Source organism: Lepus europaeus, chromosome 20 (assembly GCF_033115175.1).
Source record: "Lepus europaeus isolate LE1 chromosome 20, mLepTim1.pri, whole genome shotgun sequence".
Taxonomy (NCBI): Eukaryota; Metazoa; Chordata; class Mammalia; order Lagomorpha; family Leporidae; genus Lepus; species Lepus europaeus.
The window spans coordinates 31,200,313-31,213,521 of record NC_084846.1 but is presented as its reverse complement, the minus strand read 5'-3'; the positions used below and the strand labels follow the sequence as shown (position 1 = coordinate 31,213,521).

General features: G+C 40.0%; 1 protein-coding gene across 1 annotated transcript in view; it reads left to right on the top strand.

Moving 5' to 3' along the window:
• HIBADH (3-hydroxyisobutyrate dehydrogenase) overlaps positions 1 to 13,209 on the top strand; it is a 132,035-nt gene that overhangs the window by 20,512 nt on the left and 98,314 nt on the right. The window contains exons 3-4 of the mRNA XM_062178680.1: positions 4,866 to 4,975; positions 7,343 to 7,464. Of these exons, the coding sequence (XP_062034664.1) occupies positions 4,866 to 4,975; positions 7,343 to 7,464 (232 nt within the window). The remainder of the gene's footprint in view (positions 1 to 4,865; positions 4,976 to 7,342; positions 7,465 to 13,209) is intronic.

Sequence of the window (13,209 nt, the reverse complement as noted above, 5' to 3'; positions counted from 1 at the left end):
AAGTCTGTCCTGGAGAGTCACTCCTAAGTGAAAGAATGATGCAATTGAAACCAAACTAGGAGATCAAAGTGACCTGACAGCATCCCTGCGTGAGAGTCTGCTCTGTCCCATTGCTTGCGTCCCACGGTTACTTCATGGAAGATCCTGGTTTCTCTTTATAACTTAAGCCTTATCGTAAAGGACATATGACTTTTGCTTCATTTTCAGTGTCTAGGATTTTCCTTGGAGATACTGCTGCTCTATGCCAAGAGTCTGGGACATGTGTGCCATTTCTGTGTGAGTTTTCTGGTTAAACTAGGCTTAATTAGATTCTCTCTTTTGTTTTCTCTTTAAAAACTTGGAAACCATTTTGTTGTTCCTGGGTTGTAAGGCTGAACATGTTTGGTGAAGTGAATCTCTTGGGATCTAATCTGGCATCCACTCAGGTCTTGTTAAATGAGAACTTGAAAAGCCTCTTGCTGAGTGAGCTCCATCGTTGTTGCCCAAATGTTTCAAGATGTAGGCACAAACCATTTTTGTCCATTTTAAAATGTACTGTAATTTTGAAGTAACAGTATGCTTTTCTACTTTGAACGATTTAAAAACACAGGAGTAGCAAGTTTAATAAGGTCACTTTCATGTCGTTTCTTTGCAAGTTTCTGTTTCGCATCTGGTTTACTTGGAAGTAATGCTGAGCTTGACTTATGTGGCTGCTTTGTCTAGAGGAAATGGCTAGATTTTTCTTTTCATATAGTGCAGCTCAGCAACAATTGTCTCCTTCCAATGGATACGTAAAAAGGAGATATGGTTCCTTCAGGTTTTTCTTGTCCCTTCTCCCTCCACTCCCTCCAACAAATCAGATTTTGTCATTTTGCTTTTATCCTGTCTTCTCTTTATGTTATCCACTTGTCATTAGTGTATACTAGCATACAGATGGATCAAAGTTAAATCCATAGAAATTGGCTGCAAGAATTCTTAGACTGTGGGCATTGTCATATCCATAGGAGCCAGTTTCCTGTAGTTAAACTTGAGACCGTAGAAAAGTAGAGTCATTTTATTTCGTAGGCCAGTTGGAATTAGCAGATCTCCCTGGGACGGCCTTGGTGACCAGAGCAGTCTCATGGGCGAGAGTCAGCTAGGCCAGTGACCGTGCATAGATGTGGAGATGTCAAAAACCAGCACAGTGCCAGTCCTGCCAATGTTGTCCATTTAAACTGAGCTGTTGCAGATACTTGTGATGCCAGCTCTTTGTTACAGGGACTGTAGCTTCATAGAACTAGTTCCTTTCTACTCTGAAGGTAGTCCTCAAAGGTAACCCGAGTCCCTATTCTTATTTTATAGACTTGGAAACCGAAGCCAGAGAGGTAAAGTGATTGGCACAAATCACGCCTGACTTCTTGGCTGAGCTGTAGCTGAAGCTGGGCCTGATTTCCCAAATTAGTGTTCCTTTCACTGAGCCATGCTGTCTTTGCTCATCCATTCAATTAGCAAATGCAATGGAAGGGTCTCTAATTAGTTTGGCTCCTAGAGGTTTTTGTGGTTCGTGTTAGACTGGCAGCAAGGTTGGGTCCCTCCTACCCTTCCACCCCTTTTTGAGTCTAGGCCAAATTTTGTCAGTCGTGTATTTCTGTCTTCATATCAGTGGCCAGATTATTTGAATATCTGTCTAGTAAACATGCATGTGTAGTGCAAACTAGACTTTTTACAGCGTAACAAATGTATACAGTCATTACAGAGCAGCTGCAGCCAGTATGATGGTGATATTCCTGCTATCACTAGTATTGTGTGTTTTTTCCAGGCCTGTGAACTTTGGCATTGTTTCCCTCCTGTAATCGAGGGGTTAGCGGAACTCTGGCAACCCAAGCATCCCAAGAAACAGATGCCAGGGATGTAGGGGGCTGATTGGCCACCCCATGCACTTGGCAGTTGCATGCATTGACACTGCCAGTTCACAGGCATGAGAAACTTGGAGGTGTGAAGCACCCTTAAATATGAGATAATTGTGAGTACCTTTTTTATCACACCTCCCAGGGAGTCTTCTAAATGGAACTGAATTTCTTCAGAGGAAATCGAAGTTGACTCTTAGGCTTTCGGGCTTACTGATATCCCTGATAGATCTAGAAGATGGAGCTGCAGTAGAAGAAGTGCCACTAAAAGATACGCATCAGTTTGCACTGTGTTTATGTCATTCAAGTTGGGCTGACCCAGTGGGATTTCCTGGTAAACCCTATTCTTGAACTAGTCCAGAAGTAGAGAATCAGGACTCCTACAGCTTTTTCTTTTATTTCTATTTACTATGTAGTTCTTCTGCTGAGTACACTTGAACTGTTTGCCAGGAAATAATGGCCTCATTTGGAATCTTGATATTTATTTGGGGTGTAGGAAAAATTTTTATGTAGTTCAAGTATTTCTTTGTAATTTGATAGAAATTAAAATTTTTCTCAGAATTATTTGTAACAAATTTTTATTATATGTTCAAATGTACATGTCAAACATATCTCATTGTAGATCCTAAAGTGCTGTTCTTTTTTTTTTTTTTTAGAATGAATCATGGAAAGAGAGAGGGTTTTGTTTTGTTTTAGGGTCTGAGATATTTTATAATAATGTTTTATATCCAATTAATATACCAAGTAGTAGGTTATTTGGTTATCTGAAATGTTAGAGAATTACTTGTGAAATGGGGTTGTGTTAAAACTGCATTTATCAGGCTGGCGCTGTGGTGTAGCGGGTAAAGCTGCCGCCTGCAGTGCTGGCATCCCATATGGGCACCAGTTCGAGTCCTGGCTGCTCCTCTTCTGATCCAGCTCTCTGCTATGGCCTGGGAAAGCAGTAGAAGATGGCCAAAGTCGTTGGGCACCTGAAACCATGTGGGAGACCCAGAGAAAGCTTTTGGCTTCAGATCGGCACAGCCCTGGCCATTGCGGGCATCTGGGGAGTGAACCAGCGGATGGAAGACCTCTCTCTTTCTCTCTCTCTCTCTCTCTCTCTGTAACTCTGACTTTCAAATAAATCTTTAAAAAAAAAAACCCTGCATTTATCCAGAATTTAGTTTAGAAGCTGATAGTTTCTTATGGAAAATTGGAATGTAGGGGCCTGTGCTGTGGCGCAGCAGGTGCCTGCAGCACCAGCATTCCATATGGGTGCTGGTTTGAGACCTGGCTGCTCCACTTCCAGTCCAGCTCTCTGCTATGGCCTGGGAAAGCAGTAGAAGATGGCCCAAGCCCTTGGGCCCCTGCACCCATGTGGGAGACCTGGAAGAAGCTCTTGGCTCCTGGCTTTGGATCGGCATAGCTCTGACCATTGTGGCCAGTTAGGGAGTGAACCATCAGATGGAAGACCTTTCTCTCTCTCTATCTCTCTGCCTCTCCTCTCTCTGTGTAACTCTGACTTTCAAATAAATAAATAGATATTTTTTAAAAAAGAAAATTGGAATGTAATTACTTCCAACTCATAATATTTAGATTACACACTATGTTTGGCTTTCCATTCCTTTCACTGTCATCAAATGCAAATAAAAGATAAAATGTTTTGTAAAACTCCAACCACATGAAAAGCAGAACCATGCCCATTGCCGAGATACTTACACATTACTGCATGTTTTGTAACAGAAACTGGGTCAGTGGCTACATGTGTACATAGTGCACGTACAGTCATCTCAGTTTTTACATGCATCAATTGTTCTGAAGAGAACTCTTCAATTACATGCTTGATAGTCATTTGTCTTTCTTTAAATGGAGAAAAGGCACTAGCGAAACGTTTGTGACAATTGTGGTGACGGACTGTTCCATTAGAGGAGCGTTTGAGTCAAGGAGTGAACACCTGGGTCTCTTCTGACTGCTTTGGTTGGCAGCCACTGGCCAGTTATGTCAGGGTGTCTGTGTGAGAGCCAGCGAGAGAGAAGAGCGTGAATGCATGTCCACCTGTACATAGATGTGCACATAAAGAGGATAGACAGTCTCTTAAAATATTGATTTATTTGAAAGGCAGAGTTGCTCTAGGGGAGTGGGGAAAAAGAGAGACCAATCTTCCATCCAGTAATTCACTCCCCAAATGACCACAACAACTGGGGCTGGGCCAAGACGAAGCCAGGGACCTGGAACTCCATCCAGATGTCCCATCTGGGTGCAGGGGCCCAAGCACTTGGGCCATCTTCCCTGCTTTCCCAGGAACATTAGCAGAGAGCTGTATTGGAAGTGGAACAACCAGGACTTGAATCGCACCCAGGTGGAAGGCAGTGGCTTAACCCACGGTACCACAGCACTGGCCTGAGAGCCACTTTCCTTAACAGTATAGTTGTCCTTATTAAGGCAGGGGTGAGAGTTGGGGGAGTGCCTTAATGCCTATTCCCTGTGGTGCCCAGGATCACTGTAGTGCGTACTAACATCTTGTCCTGCCCTTTCCTTTTCTGAACTAGGCTCCCCCTGTACCACCCCTGAAAATAGAGACTGGAGGATCGTGGTGACTGGGGCTTGAGATTTTGCTGGTGAACCCTGTAGTTGGGCTGCCAGCTCTGTTTCGCTAGAATGTTTTTCTCAGTCAAAACATATACCACAACATTTGCTGCTTGAGAATCCAAGCTGGAGGAACCATGAGAAGTGTGTCTGTTCTCAGCACCGTTGGGTTTTCCCTTTTTCCTGTCAACCTCCTTTACACTTTAGAAAATAAACAGCAGCTTTGAGGCCACAGAAACTGCATCAGTGTGTGCAGAAGGAATGGACTTTCCATTCTCAGCAGGAAGTTTTTCTTTTTGTCATTTGGAAATGAGTGTTAGTTCTTACATACTGTCCCTGTGACAGACATGCAGAAAAAGTGAATCCTGCTTGCTATGTACGAACTGCCTGCATTGTAATTTAAATAATGTACCTTTGCCATCTTTTTTTTTAAAGGTAGTGTCTTCCCCAGCAGATGTAGCTGAAAAAGCTGACAGAATTATTACAATGCTGCCCACCAGTATCAATGCAATAGAAGCTTATTCTGGAGCGAACGGAATTCTAAAGTATGTATTTCTTCAATGTTTTCTTGTTTTGATAGTTCATGGATTTCATGTTTGTTAAAATTACTAGGAAGTTTAGTTATTTATTAAGGCTTTCTGTATTTTCTTATTTCATAAAGTGAACAGTCTGGCTGGTTCCTTTCTCATTGTAAAGGGCTTTTTTTTTTTTTTTCACTGAAGTCAAGTATGTGACTTTGGGGAATAAGGTTTTTTGTTTTTTGTTTTCAATTGCTCTCCTTTAACTCCTGCATTAAACTTGCCCTTTCATTAGTAACATGTTTAAAAGACTTTCAAAGTTTGTATTTTAAACTGTATGACTATTACGAGCATAATTATCTTATAGCTTATAGAAATTCAGAAAAAAGGCTTCTATGAAAAATAAAACTAAACATTGGAAAGAACATCATTATTTAACATTTTATTATATAATAAAAAGTTATTGTATGTCCTCTGGGTTAGTACATCTATAGTAAGGACTTGGGGAAGTTGTAATTAAAGGTTAGCAGTAGCTCTTTAAATAGAATATAATTTAGGTCAGAGTTTCCTAACCAGTGCCTGTCTTCTTCAGCTCCAAGAACTTTCTGGTTAATTGCTGCTTATTGCCAAACCTTTGTGGTCATGTTAGGATGATAGTGGTTACGTTCCCCACTTAGTTTACTGATTCCTGTTCCTAACTTGTTTTGTTGTTGAATTTCAGCAGAGCTAGAACAAACTGGAAAACCTTGTAGACACATAGAGGACTACAAAAGGGTTTAATGTCAGGAAGCTATACCACATGAAATTTGAGGTTTTGGGAAATGGAATTGCTTTGCAGAACTAACAAACTTGGAAGCAAAAGACACTTGGATATTAGGCAGAAAACTGATAAAGCAAATGTTTAGGTTTCAGGGAAGGTTGAAAGACACTCATTTTGGATGGGGTCTTAGGCCCACGGTGTGTGTGGTCCCAAGGCTCCCGCGCTGTCTCCTTGGCATGCATGTTGCACTTGTGGTCCTGCTTTACCTCTCAGGGACGTTTACTGACAACTTGTGTGAGGACACAACTCTGTATTTGTATTATGAATATCCTTTACTTAGGTGTAATGGTGACTGGCTACCAGAGCACTCTTGTGTGAGGGGTACTCTGAAAGAATTTGGCCTTAACATGAATTCTAGTTTCTTCTCATGGGTGGTTCTTTTCTTCTGGTTCAGGATCATTTCATTATACCCAGTGCATGGTATAATTGCTGAGATAATTTCCCATTTGTTTGAAGATTTTAGAACTTAAAAATAATAAGACCACAAAAGACCTAAAACTTTTTATTTTTTGGATTGAGGCAATTACTATCCCGGAGGTGATCTCTCTCAGAGAGTATGCTGTTTCCTTTCTGTGGAATACACCCAAACCTGGCATTGGAACAACAGCATCCATATGGCTAAAATTGTTGAAACCATTTTGTGTGCTGTTTTTTCCTTAGGAAAAGATTTTACTTTAGTAGTATTCATCAAATTTTCTGTTTTGTCCTTCACTATTTATATTGATTCTCACATTGTGAGTGTGTGTCGAAAGGTTAGGCATGGTCCTTTACATAATTGATAATTTACATGAGCATTTCCTAGCCAGTAAAGATAGTCACAGCCTTTTAGATAACAAGGAAACCCTGTAGTCCTATATTGTGCACTTAGAGTACAAAAAGATGTTTTGCTGTAAGAATGTGCTTTACATCTTGATATAAAATATATTTGAAAAGACTGCTTTCCCCTTTACCAATAGATGTATATAAGTTTACCATGAAGAACAGAAAGTCTTTGTGGGAGCTACAAATCCATTCTCATATTTTCCTTCCTATCTGTTTGATATTTTATTTTGTATCTTAAAAGTTGTAGTTACACAACAAATATGCTATCCTGAAGCAAATGGTTACATTTCAATTGCTTATGTTTTTTTTGGAAATGATAACAGATACATGAAATCTGTAATATAGCTAAAGACAAATAAATTACTTTTTAAAGACCCAGCTACTTCCCAAACAAAAATTTAAATCCTGTCAAATACCCTTTAAAAGTTAATAGGTATTTGAAATTACCTATATCTTAACTTTACCTATATTATTATGGTTAGTATATACTGCACCTGAAACCAGAATTTATGTGCCATGTAGTGTATTAGATTTTTTGGGATTTGTTTCAAAGTTTGGGTTTACTTTGAACCATAATTGATCTGGAAATGAATATGAGATTTTTCAACCAGTGTAACTAATAATATTTTTAATACTAAACATAAGACCTCCTTGATAGCTGGAAGCTTTTAGCAGATTCTGATCCTATAGGTAGCTGCATGAAATGTTCATTCAGAGTTGTCAACCATAAATATTTTTATTTATTTACTTAGAAAAGTGAAGAAAGGCTCATTATTAATAGATTCCAGTACTATTGATCCTGCAGTTTCAAAAGAATTGGCCAAAGAAGTTGAGAAAATGGGAGCAGTTTTCATGGATGCCCCTGTTTCTGGTGGTAAGTGGAGACTAAAATACATGCACGTCTTTTTCTTTTTGTCAGAGTGGCAGTTATGATTGTGTGGTGCCCAAGATGCTTCCAGTTATTTTTAGAACTATTAGAGGATTCACCATCTCTCATTAAAAATCAAAGCAAAACAAAACGGACATGCTATTTAGTACTCTCAAGACTCATTGCTAGTTCTAATCTCACATGAAAGGAATGTCACAACTTTCAAAGGCTGTGAATTTTTGGTCCAAGTACTATGGATAGGGATGGTCATTTCCTAGAAAATGCAACTTTTCAGAACTAAGTCAAGAAGTAATTAGCATGAATAATCCTGTAACTGTTAAAGAAACTGAAGAAATGATTAGAAAGAAAAGAATCATTGCACAAGGGAGATACTAGGCCCAGATGATGCATGTTATGATAAGGTGCAGCTCATCAAGATTTTTTTTTATTTTTTTTGGACAGGCAGAGTGGACAGTGAGAGAGGGACTTTTCCAGACAACAGGAGAGAAAATATTTCCCAGTTCATTCTGTAACACCTGTTTAACTGTCATACTTAAACCAGGCAGATATAATGGGAGAGAAGAATTATATATAGGTCTACTTCAGGCATGAGTATGGACATAAAAACTTCTAAGAATTATATTAGCAAATATAAATTTACCCATCTATAAAAGAGATCAAACATTGCAACCAAGTTTGGTTTAGCTCATAGATGCAGAGATGGCTTAGTGTTACAAAATCTATAAATATAATTCACCACATTAACATACCTAAATATCTTATGATCATCTCAATAAGAGAAGGATACCCAATGATGATATTTTAAAATCTTTTCTTGTATCAAACATTAATAGCAGGTGTCTGGGGATTTTGGAATGGCAGAATTATAAATCTGATATTTTGTAATTTCCAAATTTTCCAAAGTTACTATAGAATCAAAAATTACTGTGTGTGTGCATGCATGCATGTGTGTGTGTTTGTGTGTGTGTGTGTATTTGTGGCAATGTAGCAGTAAATAGGAATATTATTTCAATTATATGTATAGGCTTTGTAATTTAAAAATATAATGAAAATCAGTTTATGTTTTTTTACAAAAGGCTTAATGGTCTTATTGTAAAGATACCTTATGCTTCAAACTATTTTTGAATATAGGTGGAGGAGTAATAACTGTTGACTCTTCTAATTGTTATGTTGAATTGGCCAAATATGATTGAGGTGTAAAGATTTATAGTGTGGTCGAGGCATTTTGATCATAAAATACTGATAAGCAGTTTCAAGCTTGGTGGTGGTATGGTAGAATTAATTAACTGAAATTCTTTTTTTGAGTGATTCTATAGTTGAATTTGAAAATTGATATGGTAGTATGATCTTGCTGTTGCTTGATTTTTAAAAAATTAATTTATTTGAGGGACAGACACACATGTGTGCACATACATGCACATAACACAGAATTCTTACTGGTTTACTCCCTGAATGCTTGCAGTGGCCCACTTGTGGCCAAAGCTAGGAGCTGGAAATTCAACTCAGGTCTCCCACATGGGTAGCAGGAATCCAATCACTTGGGGCTGTCACTGCTGCCTCCAAGGGTCTACATGAACAGGAAGCTGGAGTCAGGAATAGAGCCAGGATCGAACCCAGGCACTCCAATATGGGATGCAGGCATCTTAGTTGTTATCTTAATGGCTAAGCCAAATGCTCACCCCTGTTCATTTAATTGGCAAATAAAAGAGCTGTCTACGCCTCAGTGTATATCGCAGCTCAATTCACAATAGCTAAGACATGGAATCAACCTAAATGCCCATCAACAGAAGACTGGATAAAGAAATTATGGGATATGTATTCTATAGAATACTACACAGCAGTAAAAAATGAAATCTGGTCATTTGCAACAAAATGGAGGAATCTGGAATACATCATGCTGAGTGAAATAAGCCAGTCCCAAAAGGACAAATATCATATGTTCTTCCTGATCTGTGACAACTAACTGAGCACCTAAAAGGAAATATGTAGAAGTGAAATGGACACTATGAAAAACAATGACTTGATCAGCCCTTGTCCTGACTGTTGAGGAACAACTTACTATTTTATTCCTTTTAATATTTTTTTGTTCTACTTAATACCACTAGTTGAACTCTTTAATTAACACACAGTTATTCTTAGGTGTTTAAATTTAACTGAAAAGTGATCCCTGTTAAATATAAGAGTGGGACTAAGAGAGGGGGGGAGATGTACAGTTTGGCACATGCTCACTTGGATTTACCCCTAATGGTAGAGCTAGAAACGTGCCAGGGGATTCCAAATCAATCCCATCAAGGTGGCATGTACCAATGCCATCTTACTAGTCAAAGTGATCAGTTTCAGTTCATAATTGATCATAACGATAGGATTAAGTGTCAAAGGGATCACATAAACAAGACTACTGTCTGCTAATAATAACTGATAGAATTAAGAAGGAGAGAACGATTCAACATGGGAAACGGGGTACATAGCAGACTCAGAATGGCAAGTGCCCTAAACAGCACTCTGGCTTCAGAATCAGCCCTTAAGGCATTCGGATCTGGCTAAAAAGCCCATGAGAGTTTCTCAGGCATGGAAAGCCAAGACACTGTGGCAAAAAAACAAAAAACAAAAAAACAAAAAACCAAAACCTCAATGAACGATCTGTGAGTGAGATCCCAGTGGAAAGAACAGGCCATCACAGAAGGAGGTAACTTTCTCTGAAGGGAGGAGAGAACTTCGACATTGATTATGGCTTTGTCTAAATAAGGTTGGAGTTTGTGAACTTAAGAGGCTTCCATAGCCTTGGCAGCTCATGACAAGAGCCTTGAGTGATTACTGATGTCATAAATAAGAGTGTCAGTTGTTACATCAACAACAGGAGTCACTGTACACTTGCTCCCCATGTAGGATCTCTGTTCTTAATGTATTGTACTATGTGAATTACCGGTAAAACTACTACTCAAACAGTACTTTATGCTTTATGTACCTGTGTGTGTGCAAACTGTTGAAATCTTTACTTAGTATATACCAAGTTGATCTTCTGTATATAAAGATAATTGAAAGTGAATCTCGATGAAGAGTGGGATGGGAGAGGAAGTGGGAGATGGAATGGTTGCGGGTGGGAGGGAGGTTATGGGGGAAAAGCCACTATAATCCAAAAGTTGTACTTTCGAAATTTATGTTTATTAAATAAAAGTTTTTAAAAAAGAATATAACCTGGAATTGCCATTTGATAGTGGAGAATGCCAATTTAATTTTAAGATGCTACTTTATCTTTAAAAATATATCTTATTTGTGAGAAAACATTGAAATTTTATTGTTCTCAAGCTGTTCTTAAACCCTGATTTGTAGTTTCAATGTGCCAGAGTGCTAATATTTTAACTGTGAACACACGTGAATCTGTACCATATTATAGGTTAACAGCTTTGTATAGAGATGGTTTATGAACATTGATTGATTGATTGATGCTCATTATGAGTTTAATCAGTATATAATAACAGCGTATTTATATCTTTTTAATATAATGAGTTGAAAACAGTTCCACTTTCTCACATATAAGAAATAGAGGAGCCAGTGCCGTGGCTCACTAGGCTGGCTAATCCTCCGCCTGAGGCGCCGGCACCCTGGGTTCTAGTCCCGGTTGGGGCACCAGATTCTGTCCCAGTTGCTCCTCTTCCAGTTCAGCTCTCTGCTGTGGCCCGGGAAGGCAGTGGAGGATGGCCCAAGTGCTTGGGCCCTGCACCTGCATGGGAGACCAGGAGGAAGCACCTGGCTCCTGGCTTCGGATCGGCACAGCGCACCGGCTGTAGCGGCCATTTGTGGGGTGAACCAACGGAAGGAAGGCCTTTCTCTCTCTCTCTCTCTCTCTCTCTCTCTCTCTCTCTCTCTTACTGTCTATCTCTGCCTGTCCAAAAAAAAAAAAAAAAAAGTACCTTAATACTGGGAGACTTCAAAATGTTCATGAAAACTGAGATTAAAAGACAAAAAGTATACACTTTATTTCTCAACATTAGCTCCATCAATTTCAAGAGAATCAGGATGGGTGGTTGGCTTATGTTTAAGATGCCCTCATCCCATATTTGGGTATCTGTGTTTGATACCTGGTCCTGACTCCTGAGTCCTGACTCCTGACTCCAGCTCCCTACTAACGCAGAAACTAAGTGGCAGCAGTGATGGCTCAAGTAATTGGGGTCCTGCCACTCATGTGGAAGTCTGTGTTGAGTTACAGGCTCCTGGTTTTGGCCTAGTCCAGTCCCAGCTATGGCAGGCATTTCGGAAGTAAACCCAATTGATGGGTGCTCTCTCTCTGCCTTGCTAATAAATTAACTTTTTTTTTTTTTAAGTTCAAGACACTTTTGTAGGTGATGATGCCAGCCATTTAGTCCATCTCTAAAGCATTGAATGTTCTAGGAATCTGTCAGTGTTGTCTTTGTTACATTGTTAAGCTGAAGAAAATTGGGTGCCCTTTAATGATTTTTTTTTTAAGATTTATGTAATTTATTTGAGAGAGTTACAGAGAGAGGGAAAGACAGGGAGAAAGGTCTTCCATCCACTGGGTCACTCCCCAGATGGCTGCAACAGCTGGAACTGAGCCGATCCAAAACCAGGAACTAGGTGGTTCTTCCAGGTTTCCCATGTGGGTGCATGGGCCCAAGGACTTGAGCCGTCTTCCACTGCTTTCCCAGGCCATCAGTAGGGTGCTGGATTGGAAGTGGAGCAGCCAGGACTCGAACCAGCACCTATATGGGATGCCAGCACCACAGGTGGAGGCTTACCCTACTACACCACAGTGCCTGCCCCTTAATGAATTTTTAAGATTAGGAAACAAAGATATCTTAAGGAGCCAACTCCAGACTGTATGGTGGACGTCTAATGGCTTCTCATCAAAGCTATAGCAAAATCGCCTCTTGAGAGGAGTGAGAAGGAACATTATGGTGGAGGCGGCCTCTCTGGGTGAAGCTTTCTTGGAGACTTTTCTGCGAAAGCTTTGGCTGACTTTCTTAAAACACTCTTAAAACGTTGCTATTCTTTGACTGTTTGGAGAGTCAACCAGCAGTATGCCTTGAACATCCTAAAAAACTGTTGTCATAACTTTGGCTCTTGACTGGTCTGCTCTTGTTTTTGCTGGACCACTTGTACGTGGTGGTCTCCGTTGCTTTGATTGTGCTGTCTTCAGTATCGTGCTGCTGAAGCTGTGTTTCATCTCGTTACAGCTCTTCAGAGAGGTGCTTCAGGACCTTGATCTCCATGTTTAAAATGTCCAATGAAAGCTCTGCTTCCCCAGTAGCTGATCTGGGCACTGTGGTTTGGGCACCCATTGAGCAGAAATTTTGCCTCACTATAATTTTTCAGTCAGATTTTATAAGCTGAACATATTGAGATGTCGTGGATGTGTAGTCTTCTTCTGCTTTGATCATTAGTCCTCACTTAGGGTCCAAACATGATGAATTTTTTAAAATTTTTTTTTTTTTTATTTGAAACAGTTACAGAGAGAGGGAGAGAGACAGAGAGAGGGAGAGACAGAGAAAGGTCTTCTGTCTACTGGTTCATTCCCCAGATGGCCGCAATGGACAAAGCTGATCCAAAGCCAGAACACAGGAGCTTCTTCTAGGTCTTCCACGTGGTGCAGGGCCCCAAACACTTGGACCATCTCCAACTGGCTTCCCAGGCCATAGCAGAGAGCTGGATCAGAAGTGGAGCAGCTGGGTCTGGAACCAGTGCCCATATGGGATGCTGGCACTTCAGGCCAGG